The sequence below is a fragment of the Ursus arctos genome, unplaced genomic scaffold (assembly GCF_023065955.2).
Source record: "Ursus arctos isolate Adak ecotype North America unplaced genomic scaffold, UrsArc2.0 scaffold_3, whole genome shotgun sequence".
Taxonomy (NCBI): Eukaryota; Metazoa; Chordata; class Mammalia; order Carnivora; family Ursidae; genus Ursus; species Ursus arctos.
The window spans coordinates 34,291,702-34,304,603 of NW_026622985.1; the positions used below are offsets into that span (position 1 = coordinate 34,291,702).

Below are 12,902 nucleotides of genomic sequence, written 5' to 3' on the forward strand. Positions count from 1 at the left end.
TTAGGTCATACGCAGATGATAGCATATCGAGTTGGATCATTTTCACTTAGTATAAAAGGGAAATTTCCAGTCGTTAGAAAATGTAAAAGAAGGAAAAGAAAGTATAGAAACTAAATGTAATTAATACATATGCCTACGAGTATTTTAATTACAGGTACAGTTTTGTAAAACCACATGGTTTATTGCTATTAGATTTGATTTCAGGCTCTGTGTACATGTGTTGTATTTTCAGGAAGTTTCAGCTGATCCTAGCGCCACCCTCACAGCAGCAGAAGAGAGAAAGGAGAAGGTACCAAGCCCACACCTCAGTCACCTAGTGGTTTTGACATCTGGGGATACATTATATGGGCTGGCGGAAAGAGTGGTAGCCACAGAATCCTTGTAAGTTGTTAAAAACCGTTGCTTTGCCTTTAAGTATTGAAGGAAAGTTATAAAAGTAAGCGTTGTATACTTAGATTTCTAGCTGTATCGTTCTCCTACTTCTGTCACTTACATATTTCTGAGAAGTTTATCCTAAAATAGATTACCAATCGATTTTTAAAACTGCTTGGTTGGTTTTCAGTTACATAAATGGAAGAAGGGAAATCTTTTAAGGGTTTCAGTCTTTAGCAACATGATCCTTGTTTTAAAGTAAAACTTTAAAAAAGACCACATTATAGCATACTTTGTATTTTCCTATGAAATGTGATTCTTGAGAAACTAGTTACAATGTCAGTTTAGTGTTAAATATAGTCAGCCCTTGACATCAGCAGGAATGCTTCCCAACCTTTATAAATCCCCCAGTTTTTAATACACCTAAAGCACATGGCTTCTTGCATAAAATGTAGTCCAGTATAAGTTAAGAGTTTTTATGTACTTAACAGAAAATAGAGAAAAACAGGGCAGCTGCTGGCAATCCTCCCGGCAGATGAGTGCACTCCCGCATACCAGCCTCCTGACCTGAAGTTCACGTGTATGTCTCAGCCAAGTTACAGTTGGCTGTGTGAGGTTCCTTATGAGAAATGCCAGCCAGATGTTAAATCTGGGGAATTCAGCTATCTGTTCTGTATAATGAAATGGGATCCTTACAGGAAATCCTTTCCAAAAAAACGGTTCCATTTTTTCTTTGGTCTTTTCTATGATCTGTGCTCCCGTGTCACTCGTGGAGCAGCGTAGCTCTACACCTTGTGCTTTCCAGAGCCCTTTATTTGAGGTCTCCTTCTTCCAGCTCTGCTCGCATTCTGTGATAAGCTCAGCAGTAACTTTTGGATAGGCTGTAAATGAGCTAATACAAGGTAGTTCACTCAAGCGGAAAAGAATTTTAATGGTCCAACTTTTGCTTAGAGATCTTAAAGATGACTTATACAAATGTATGGACAGACAGTGGATCCTGCACTCTGCTTTCACGGTGGGTTCTTTATTTCCTTTAGGGTATTCTTGGCTGAACAGTTTGAGTTCCTTCAGCCCCATCTGGATGCCGTGATGCCTGCCGTCAAAAAGCCCTTTCTTCAGCAGTTTTATTCTCAGGTCAGAGAAACTCTTGGATGTCATTTCAACTGTGAGCACGTTATTTGGGGTTTTTTAGCTAGTGACCAGTCTCCAAATTCCAGGAGAGCAATTAGCATATGTTTATTCACTCATGAATTCCTGTATTAAGTAAATACTTACTGAGCACCTCCTCTAACTTTTAGTCTGATGCCCATTACAACTGTATTTCCAATGAAGTATGATAAGGGAAAAGAAACAGCAGCAGGGAATTTAACCTTGGCTGGAGGAGGAAAGGATAGTGTCATCAGGAGCAAGTTGTCTAGAAAGGCTGTCTGGAGGAAGGATGTTTAAACCTTCCGGGGCAGCTGGCTACAGTCGGGAGTGTATTGCAAATGGAGGGAATGACTTACATGAAGATGAGGCGGCGAGAGAGAGCATGGCGCGTGTCAGCAGCTGAGGAAAACTCAAATTGTCAGAGCTAGTGGTGAGAAAGATGGCTGGAGGAAGAAGCAGGGGCCACATGGTATGCAGTGCTCTCAGCCAAGAGGAGGACTCTATTTCGAGGGTATGGGGAAGGGACTGGAAGATTTGAAACAGGTAAGTGGCATGGTCAGTGTGTGTTTTAGAAAGAGTAGTTGGCAGCAGTAGATGGCAGGCCTCCAGGCAGGGAGACCAGCTTGAAGCTGTTACAGGTGTACATTTGAGAGATGATGAAATCTTGAGATGGGGCAGTTGGAGTAGAAATGGAGAGAAGTGAAAAAACATGAGAAATATTTGCTCGTCTCCATGAAAATCTGTGGTTCTTTTATTGTCATGGTACCGGTGGACTCAAGTTGACTGTATGTTTCAAAATTCTATTTTGAGTAAGTCCTTTGGCAATGAACTAAAATGTTTTCATAATTTAAATCTCCAGATATATATGTTTTATTTTTAGATGTGATGTATACTAGAAAAAGGCACAAAATATTTTTTTATAAATTTGATAGTTTTAGAAAATATTTGTTTTCCTTTCTGTGAAATGTATTTCAGACAGTCTCAACTGCCAGTGAACTACGCAAACCAATTTATTGGATTGTAGCCGGTAAAGCTATTGATTATGAACAGATGCTGCTTCTAATGGCTAATGTGAAGTGGGACGTAAAAGAAATTATGTCACAGCACAACATCTATGTAGATGCGCTGCTAAAGGCAAGTACGCGAAACACCTTTGTTAGAGAGGAGTCTACCCGGAGAACTATTCCTATCATTGCACTTGCTCTAAAGCAGTGAGACTATAGTTATGACCACATTTCTAGCATCATGATATTAAAGCCCCTGAATCGGAATAGACTTGCTTTTTCAAATTTTGTGTTCTTTTAGACCCAAGAATTCTTCGTAGATTTTTTGTTTTTGCTCACTAATTTCCCATCTTGAATTAGAGTTTGATTGGCATGTCTTGGCTGACTTTCATATTAAGTAATTTCAATAACCATGACTGTGGTGACAAGGAGATATTCCTATTTAATTAGAAGATATTTCTATAGTTGTGTAGATTTATTAGCAAGAGACCAGGCCCCTGATTATTCTTTGTTGTTGTTGTTGTTTTTCCAGAAGTCACATTACTTTTCCAATGTGTCATGCAAATACCTTTGTGTTTAAAACTTACATTGAAAAGTTTTCTGGAAAGAACTATGCATCAAGAGATATTTGTAGATCACCTACATGTGCCACGCACTGATCTAGGTGCTGACAACATAGTTGTGAGTTAAGGAACTTACATGCCCTCAGGGAGTTTACATGCCAGTACGGAGATAGCAGTAGACATAAGTTATGATAAAATATGTCAGATAATGAATAGCCCTGTGAAAAAGTAAATAAGCAGCAGAAGAGGGATAGAGAGTGTCAGGAAGTGGGTTGGGGGCAATATTGTTTATTTACGTGTGGTCAGAGAAGGATCCTGGTGAAGTGAGAGTTGGGGAGAGGCCCGAAGGAAGCAAGATGAGCCATGTGGATGTCTGAGGTGAGGAAAGGGCATCTGAGGAGATGAAAACCGCTTTCAGAAAAGTCTTGTTTTTCGTATTTGTCAGTGAAAGGAAAATTGGCCCTTCTTAAGCTCCTGACTTTTATCTCGTTCACACAAACATTCTTACCTGCTTAGTCCAGGGCAACAGATGGTAGCCGGGGACACTTGAGAACCAGTAAGCAAAGCTAGAGATCAAAACAGAGATGGCGGCAGAATTCATCATCTCTCTGCCTGGTGCCCTTCTAGAGCTCTGTGATGGAGACTGCGAGACCCTCCCCAGACTCCAGACCTAAGGGGGAGATCAGTTAGCAGTGTCTAGGGGTTACTGTCGGGTCTGAGGAGAGAGTGACAAGGGTGCTCTGTAATTGCCACCCTGGGAGAACTTTGATGTTTAGGGTCCCCACGAGATTTCAGTTGGGAATTTTAATTTGGAATGTGATAGACAAATGTAATTTATAAATAATCATATATCCTTTTATTTTTTAACAATTTCGTTTTTGAAAACTTGATTTTATTTTTTATGGCATGCTAACCATGGTACTCATAGGGATGCAAGAAGGAAGAGATTTCTGCACTCAGTGAATATATATACTAGAAGGACCCCACTTGCTTTAGTTCTTCTTGTTTTGTTTTGTTTTTTTAAGATTTTATTTATTTATTTATTTATTTATTTATTTATTTGAGAGAGAGCACGCACCTTGAGCAGGGAGAGGGAAAGAGAATCTTGAGCAGAGTCAGCACTGAGCTGACACAGGGCTTGATTCCACGACCCTGAGATCATGACTGAGCCAAAAACAAGAGTCGGATGCTCAACCGATTGAGCCACCCAGGCGCCCCTAGTTGTTTTTAATTATAAGAAACATTAATATTGTAAGAAAGAACCAAGGTTTTTCAGATTATTACCCTGAACCCAGTTTTTAGCAACTTAAAATCTTTTTTCCTAAGGAAGCTTTTATATAACTTTTATCTGTGCTATTATTTTTCCAAGTCCACACCTTTAGGTAAAAAGCAATCTGCATTTTTGCCCCCCAGAAATCTTAAGTAAAATGAAATGGTTTTATTGTTCATTTAACAGTAAACATTCTTGAACATTGAATTTAGCAATGAGTAGAATGACATTGTTTACAGTTAGCATATAACTTTATGTTTTTAAAGATTTTATGTATTTATTTGAGAGAGAGAGTATGAGCAGGAGGGAGGGAAAGAGGGAGAGGGAGTAGCAGACTCCCTGTTGAGCAGGAAGCCCAAGGCGGGGCTCCATCCCAGGACCTTGGGATCCTGGTCTGAGCCACCCAGACGCCCCTGCATATAACTTTATTTTCAAAATATTTGTGGAAAGTACTGAATCATGACTGGAAATCTAAAGCAGAGTTTACTGCAGTGAAGCATAGATATAAATGCAGTAGCAAATACTAGTGTTCTACTAGAGTCATACAATGAAAAGGATGAAGAGCAATTATTTATTTAACTTTGATTTTCAGAAGTAAGCTTAGTGGATTGAAAATTCACTTTTTCATAAATAATTAAAAGCAATTAACTGCCAAAAATAAAAGATTATGATTAGCAAAAGAGCAAAAGGATAATAAGTAATCATGTGGTAGCTTGAATGATTAGGGTTTTTTTTTCCTCCTGTGTGTTATTAGAGAATTTGAATACATGTCAGTCTTGACTTGTTAAGCATTGTGTAGCTGCTGTCTTGAGGAAACTAAAGAAAAAAATGTCATTTTAAATGTTAAATTTGTTTGAATAAATTTGTTCAATTTATTTGAAATGTATTGTCAGGGAAGAAACGATAGCATTTACTTTTGTAAATGAACATATTAAGATGACAGTAGTCCAAAGAAACTAGAAATACATGTATTGAAGGGTAAACTGTTTGCTTTCTTGTAATGGTTAGAATTTGTCTAAATTAGTTACATATATTTTTATTTTTAGTAAAGAGGTATCGTAAAAGTTCCTAATAAGTAATAAAAATACTCAGTTTTTCTATAGGAATCGGGATGTATTTTATGTTTTATTTTTTCCTTTGCGTTAAAAATTTGCAGCTATTACATGACTTTCAAATCATTTGGAATATAATAATTTATTGACTTTTAAAGAATGTTTAGAAAAGAGGATAATTTATCCAATTGTTCTCTAAGGAGTATAGCCTCAAATTATAAATGATTCACAGTTCACTCTGAGTTGAAAGCTTACCAAAATATTTTTTTTAACTGGGTTTCTTGAAGATAATTTTAAAGACGTATTAGGTTGTTAAGCTCTTTTAATCCATACCGACAGTCATAGAAAAATTTGAGATGAAGAAGCATTTGAACATTGTTACATTGTTTAATCTGTTAATGACACTTATTTCTTTTTGAGATGAAATGTAGTGTCCTCTGTATCACAACATAGTTTATTCAGTGTGAAATACTTTAAAAGTCTGAGTTTTCTTGTGCATTCTCTCTTTTTGTTTTACTCGATTTGATTCTGAGTCTTTCTAAATCTTCTGCTTTGCTGGGAAGATGGGAGAGCAATGTGGCATTATAATTATATCCACATATGGCCATGATTTTGTCTTCTTAGGAATTTGAGCAGTTTAACAGGAGGTTAAATGAGGTTTCTAAGAGAGTTCGGATCCCCCTGCCCGTGTCTAATATACTTTGGGAACACTGTATACGTCTGGCCAACAGAACTATTGTGGAAGGGTAAGTTTTAATGAAAGCATTATCTGAGTCTTCAATGATAAATCATAATATACAGACCACATTGTATGTTGTTGTCATTACTACAGAGCATAGGTAGAGAAAGTCATAGATAGCAGACAATCCTACAATAATTCAGGTTTGACTTTAGAACATAATTGAAGAAACCTTAAACCCCTCTGTTCTTCCTCTGTGCTTTCTTTTCTCCGTGGTGACCTAGAACTAGCTAGTACGGGAGAGTGGAAAGTAGCATCTCATGGTTATGTGAGAGTTAAACTTGTAATAGGTATTATTACTTAATGATACAATTATTATTATGATGATTATGCATAACATTATTGAGCACTATGTGTCATTTACTGGATCAAGCACTTCACAGGATTCTTTCACCAAATCCTAACCTAAACTCTTTGATAGAACCATTATTCTCTCTGTTTTATCAAGGAGAAAGCCTAGCCTCAGAAAATCAAGGCTTAGAGAGTTTAAATAACTTGTGCAAGTTCACACAGTTTCACACACCAAGAAGGTTTATGAACTTCTAATGGCAAAATCAGGCCTCATAACCACTATGTCTGTTAGTGGTATCATTATTAGATCATTGTAAACTGTATAAGTCTTTCATATGTTGAGTTTAAAGATCTATCAGTACTAATTTTCCCACTTAGAGACGGTACTTATATCTGGAATATAAACTATCTCTGGAAAGCAAGCCACTGTCTGGAATTGCACATCAGTTGAATTTCCACACTATCACTTATCTGATTTCTTTTCAGTTCTTCTTTGATACAAAGAAGAATGTATTAGAGAGTGGGAAGGTGACAGTGACAAGCTGGCAACAGTTTTGGCACTCTGTATTGAAACCAGCAGTGCTGGAAATCACAGAACAGCTCTGTGTCAACAGTCACGACTGAAAAGTATTTTTAATAAATTTGTTTAATAAAGTAGAAAAGTGAATAATGTTATATATCTATACAAAACACTTTTTATTAAAAAAAAAAAAAAAAGCCCAGTCACTTCAAATAATATGCACTTCAGTGTCCTTGCAGATTTCCTTAGGGGAAGTACCGCATTCCTAGGGTTGATTCTTCACATTTTGTATTATTGAAGGAATGAGACACTGACTTATGAGTAATAACATGTTGTACTCTTAGGGTTAATACATTCTTATTACAACTCCACCTTAGAACACAGTTTCTCAGTAGTGTGGGGTGTCAGAACAAGTCTGTAAGGTTTATGACAAGTATGTATATCCTCTTTTTCTTATATGCTCCCATGTTTCTTAGGTTCAGCTCACAGTCCATGGGGGAAATTACTTCATTTGTTTCCTTTGCATCCAGTAGTTACAATATTGAACAGTTTTATGAAATTAAGATTCCTTTGGAGTATTCATAGCTCACTTTTTATAAATAATTCTTGGCAGTCAGATTTACTGGGAGACCACTTTAACTTTCTTACAGATGATTATGTTAATTGACGGGGGGGGCGGCACTGTAGTCTGTGGAGCAGCAAAGAACCTCGGAAGTTACTCAATCTCTTTGCTTTGTAAATGAGGAAGCTAAGGCCCAATTGGCAGTGACTGCTGAGTGCCAGGGTCCCAACACAGCCCAGTCCTGATACAAGGCTCATGTGCTCTTTTTCCTAGAATCTTCTTGTGTCTGGAGAATCTGTCCAGATATGGGTTAAAGAAGAGTTTAAGTACCTACAGGTTTCTTTTTCCATCCCGTCATTTCTGTTTTTTTATTATTGTGTATCTTAGATATGCCAACGTCAAGAAGTGTAGTAATGAGGGTCGTGCCTTGATGCAATTGGATTTTCAACAGTTTTTAATGAAACTTGAAAAACTAACAGATATTAGACCCATTCCTGATAAAGAATTTGTGGAAACCTATATTAAAGCCTACTATCTAACCGAGAATGACATGGAACGCTGGATCAAAGAGCACAGGGTGAGAGCTGAAAAAGTTAATTAAGTTTTTATTCCTTTTCCTTTGTGCTGTTCTTGTCTGGTGTATTATATAATTCAAAATCATGAGAATGAAATATAAAGCATCAGCTGATTCTTTACCATATTCACACTGTGTCTATGCAGTGCCCTTTGCAGTAATCAGATTCTCTTGAGATCTTTCTGAACTGCAACAGTAATTATCTGGAAAGGTAGCCAGAGTTTGAACTTTAGCTGTGTTTATCCTGCAACTGTGTTGTGGGAAAAGGCTGAAGTTGGTTAACATCAAGACAAATTGAAGACAGCAACATTGAAGTGATTCACGAGCTAACGTCTATTATATAACTTAAACCTTATAGCTCTTAACAGTGAGTTGGTGTCATCCTGACCACACTGACATGTATTAGTGATGATTGAATATATTAATATTTAAATGACTAAATTTAACTTCCTCCGACATTAAATTTTACCTCGAGTATAGATGTGATCATTTTTCTTTTATGTGGATATACAGATAAGTAGAGAAAAGTATTATTTATTAAGTGTATTTAGGATGCTGAATTTTTGACACAGTTAAACTCAACATCTATGACCAGAGCATGCTCAGTATGGGGAGCTTTCCTATATGATTGTTCATCGCTTGTCTAGGTAGACAGAATGGGAAGACAGATTTAATGAAAATATGGGAAGTATTAAAATTATCACCTAGTTTTATTCCTTCAGTAACTCTAGTGATCACATTTACTTATGCTATAAACATCGTGGGTAAAAACTAAGTAACTTTTTATTTCATTTGACTGGATAAGGAAATAAGGAATTATTTATATTTACTTTATCAGCCTCATCCAGACTGGTTTCGATACTCTAGAAAAATGAAATGAATATTGCCTGAGTTTTGTGGAAATGTGCCCACTGTGGGTCAGTTTCAGATCTTTAGGAGCAAGGTAGAAATGTACATATTATTTTCAACGATTTTGATCAGTACAGCAGAATTGAGAAAAATGTCATCCCTTTTAGTCCCATTGACTTCTGACATTTGAAAACCAGAATGCTAAACCAGGAACAGATGGACTGCTGAATGTTGCTGGAATCCATTTAGTAAAGTAAGCTGTAAACACTTTGAGGTTGCTACTGAGGAAGGAGTTCAGGGAAAGAGTTCAAGTAACCGAGGAGAAAAAGCACAGCTCTCAGATATCCATTATTTGATGCAAGAATGATACCCATTTTCCAGTTTCCTCTTTTAATATAGTGCACCAAAATTTTCAGCTTAGCATTTTGTGAGAACTTTAACTAGCTGATATTTGTACTTCAGTGAAATTTTCTCAGGAGCTGACTATCCTGTCTTTCAGGACAGTGTTTAGCCCCATGCTTGATGACAGTGGATTCTTGTTAAATGTTGACTGATTAAGAGAATTTATCAGATGCTAACAGGTGCTCTCAGAGCCCAGATACACAAACTGAACAGTTTGCTGGGTTTTTTTAATGGACTCTTTCTCATATTTTGGAATTATCTTTAGTGCTATCTTTAGTGGTTACCTCCAGTGAAGACAGATGACTTTTCTAATTAGGTGGTAGTATAGAACTCTTTTTCCTTATCTGAACTCTTGTTATTCATCCTCCAGAACCAGATCAATATGCAAACCTTTCTGGTGAATCCCTATTCATTCTTTTCTTAGGAACACGTTATCTGAAATTCAGGAACCAAGTAGGTTTGTGCAGCGTACAAGACTTATAGTCTTAATTTTACTTACTAGCTACAATGACAATACGGTTTCAAAGCTGGTAGCTTTCTGATCCTTGTTACCTTACTCATTTATCATATCTCAGAAAATTGTTCTGTTAGAGATTTTTTTCCTTTCACCTAAAATGTTTGCAAAATATAGAGTGCCAGAAAATAATTATTTAGTAGCATTTTAAAAATTTGAGAGGTCAGTGTATTTTAATAACTTAATAGAGACTGTCACAGAGACAAGCATAAGGTGTGTGGTCTTAAAAGTAACAAAAGCATAGGCATGTCAGATTACTCTGCCATATTGAAGAGATTCTAGTCCTTTCTGTTTTGAGGTATCCTGCAGTGTCCTTGGCTGAGTAAACAATTTGCTTCTGTGTCTCAAACTATAATTTCCTCTGCTTTTCACTGATTTGTAGTGCCCGGTCACTGTCCACTGAAAACTGAATATCTGCCTGTTCTTTCCTTGCATTGATCAAATACGTGTCTTTCAGCATATTAAATTTGGATCTTTTTTTTCCCCTCCCGAGCAGGAGTATTCAACGAAGCAGCTGACCAATCTGGTAAATGTTTGCCTGGGATCCCATATCAATAAGAAAGCAAGACAAAAACTTCTAGCTGCTATAGATGATATAGACAGACCCAAAAGATAATGAACACTTTCTTTTTTCTCAATGGCATTGATCTTCTCTCAACATATATGACATGAAAGCCAATTTTTCATGCACTCCTGACTATTGTCTGCTAAGAAATCTTTGTGCATGTTCTTTCCAACTGGAAAGTGGAAAACACTGAAGTTCGTGTGGTGTTCTCAGATGACTTTTATATGCTCTGGTCCTTCTCTTCAACTTTTAGTCTCATTTATTGTATTCTTTTTCTGAAATGATATCATTGCCTTGTCATAAGTATTGTTATGTGACTACAGTTACACATTTTACTGAAGAATGCACTGTAAGTATGTAATTAGAAGGAACAGTGATAATGCATCCTTAGGCAGTTTTTGGAGAATGAATTTATGTTGGTATTTTTTTACTCTCTCTGCTTGGTTCTTAATACATAAATGAGAGGGTTTATGTACAGTATCTTCTAATTATGAGCACTGCATGAGAATTGAAAAGTACATGTAAGCAAAATAGCTGAAAAATCAGTATGTTCTCTGTGTTTTTAAATGTCAGAGTTTAAGTGAGGGTTAATTTGGTTATAACAGTGATCATAAGTGATGAAATTGAATAAATATTGTACTCTAACACGATCCGCCTATGTGAGACTAAATTTTGATATTTTTCCACAGCAGGCAGAATTTATGAAACTATAATGGAATTTTTCAGTGTGTTCCAACAATTTTAATGATCTTACATCCTGGTACCAGTGGTGAAAAGTAATTTCATTGGGTGTACCTTTTCAGAGCCTGAATAGCACCCAGAATAGTGATTATGGGATTTTTCCCCCCTTTTCTTTTCTTTTTCTTTTTTTTTTTTTTAATGTGGGACATTTTTTCACATAAGCATTGCTTTCTTTGAATTCTGCTTTTGTCTTAGGACAGGAAAACCTGGCTTAGCTGACTTAGGGAGAGAACTGTTAGTGGTCAAGCATAGGTTTATGGTCATATGTTCACCTTTCTTAGCAATCTGCTTTGTATCACAGATGTAAAATAACATGAGCTGGCTAGGGATAAACTTTGGAACTCAGTTAATTAGTCTTTAGTAACTGTACTTTGCTTTGAAACCAGAGATCTTCTATCAACATATACAACATAAAAATCCGTTTCCCATGCACTCCTGCCTGTTAAGGAATATTTTGCATGTTGTTTGTGACTGGAGAGTAGAAGACTCTTCAGTTTGTGTGGTGTTGGTCCAGGTGTACTGGGCATGACCTGTAACATGAGTAGCTCCCAGAATCCTGAAGCATCATCTCATGAGAAATGGGCCTTGTGTCCTGTGAGTCTTCTGGGAACTGAGATGCGCAAGTGGAGGGTGAAGGTGGCACGTGATCAAGCATGGATGCGAATAAGGAGGTGATTGCCACTCAGTGTCTGCCTTTCCCTGCAGATATTCATAACTGGCGCCGTATAATACAAAACACTTTTAGAATATATCTCTGTGTGGGTGTTAGTATGTGTGTCTGTATGATGAGTTTTTGTTTTCAGCCTCTCACTTTGCAGTTCGTTTACTGTCAATATTGCTAGTAAAACTTTCCTCTTGTAAAAAAAGGTGTGAACTTGATGCTGTCATGGTCTGCTTATGGCATTAGAATGTGTACTGGGAAGGCAGCTTCCGCCAGTAGCCATTATCCATAGGCAGCCACCGGAAGAAGACAAATACGAAATAAGCTTGGTCCTTGTGTTTAAATGACACATTCAGCTGGGACATAAAAAGCTAATCAGTCTCATTTATTTTTCAGTTGATTATGAGCTGCCTCTTTCTTCTTTTTTACATGGACTTTATAGTTGGCTTTCTTTAGTCTCTTGTTTGCCCTAGGTGGTATGAACAGCAATTGCCTACCCGGTGGAGTGTTTTCCCGGATGATAGGAATTGATACAAAAGAATTACTTGTTAGGGAATCAGCCATGCAGTCAGACAGACCTTTTAACTTACCTATACTCTGCTTTGATAAATAATTTTGAAAAAGCTTCCCCCCCTCCCCATTTCAGGGTAGCTTAATAAGTGCTCATTAACATCAAAATAGTAACAGGATACTTGAATTGTGAAATTACCTAATAACAAGAGAGTTCAGACATTTCTCAAATACGTTATGCAGGGATAATGAATTATAACCATATAACACTTTGTGAAACTAATTTTAAGATAAATAGAATTGAAGAGCTTGAGAATATAGATGGAATTATCTGTGTTCCAAAATTTTTACTGTTACAAAAAATTTCTTTTTGTGTCTAAGTTTTCCTTTGACATTTTATACGAAAGTGTCCTATGAAATTCAGGATTTTAAGTTGATATGGGAGCATGGTAAAATAACGTCCCCTGAGAAAGAATGATTATTTCTATAAATACATTGTCTTGAATTAAAAAATGCTAGGGAGATACATAGCGGTTCAAATGAATTAGTTTGCTTCAGTTTATA

General features: G+C 36.7%; 1 protein-coding gene across 2 annotated transcripts in view; it reads left to right on the top strand.

Moving 5' to 3' along the window:
* VPS50 (VPS50 subunit of EARP/GARPII complex) overlaps positions 1-11,074 on the top strand; it is a 122,656-nt gene extending 111,582 nt beyond the window's left edge. For both annotated transcript variants that reach the window (XM_026505740.4, XM_044386519.3), the window contains 6 exons: positions 233-381; positions 1,410-1,506; positions 2,497-2,655; positions 6,035-6,156; positions 7,910-8,099; positions 10,358-11,074. In XM_026505740.4, the coding sequence (XP_026361525.1) occupies positions 233-381; positions 1,410-1,506; positions 2,497-2,655; positions 6,035-6,156; positions 7,910-8,099; positions 10,358-10,477 (837 nt within the window). In that variant the 3' untranslated portion in view covers positions 10,478-11,074. The remainder of the gene's footprint in view (positions 1-232; positions 382-1,409; positions 1,507-2,496; positions 2,656-6,034; positions 6,157-7,909; positions 8,100-10,357) is intronic.
* Positions 11,075-12,902: the final 1,828 nt, after the last annotated feature.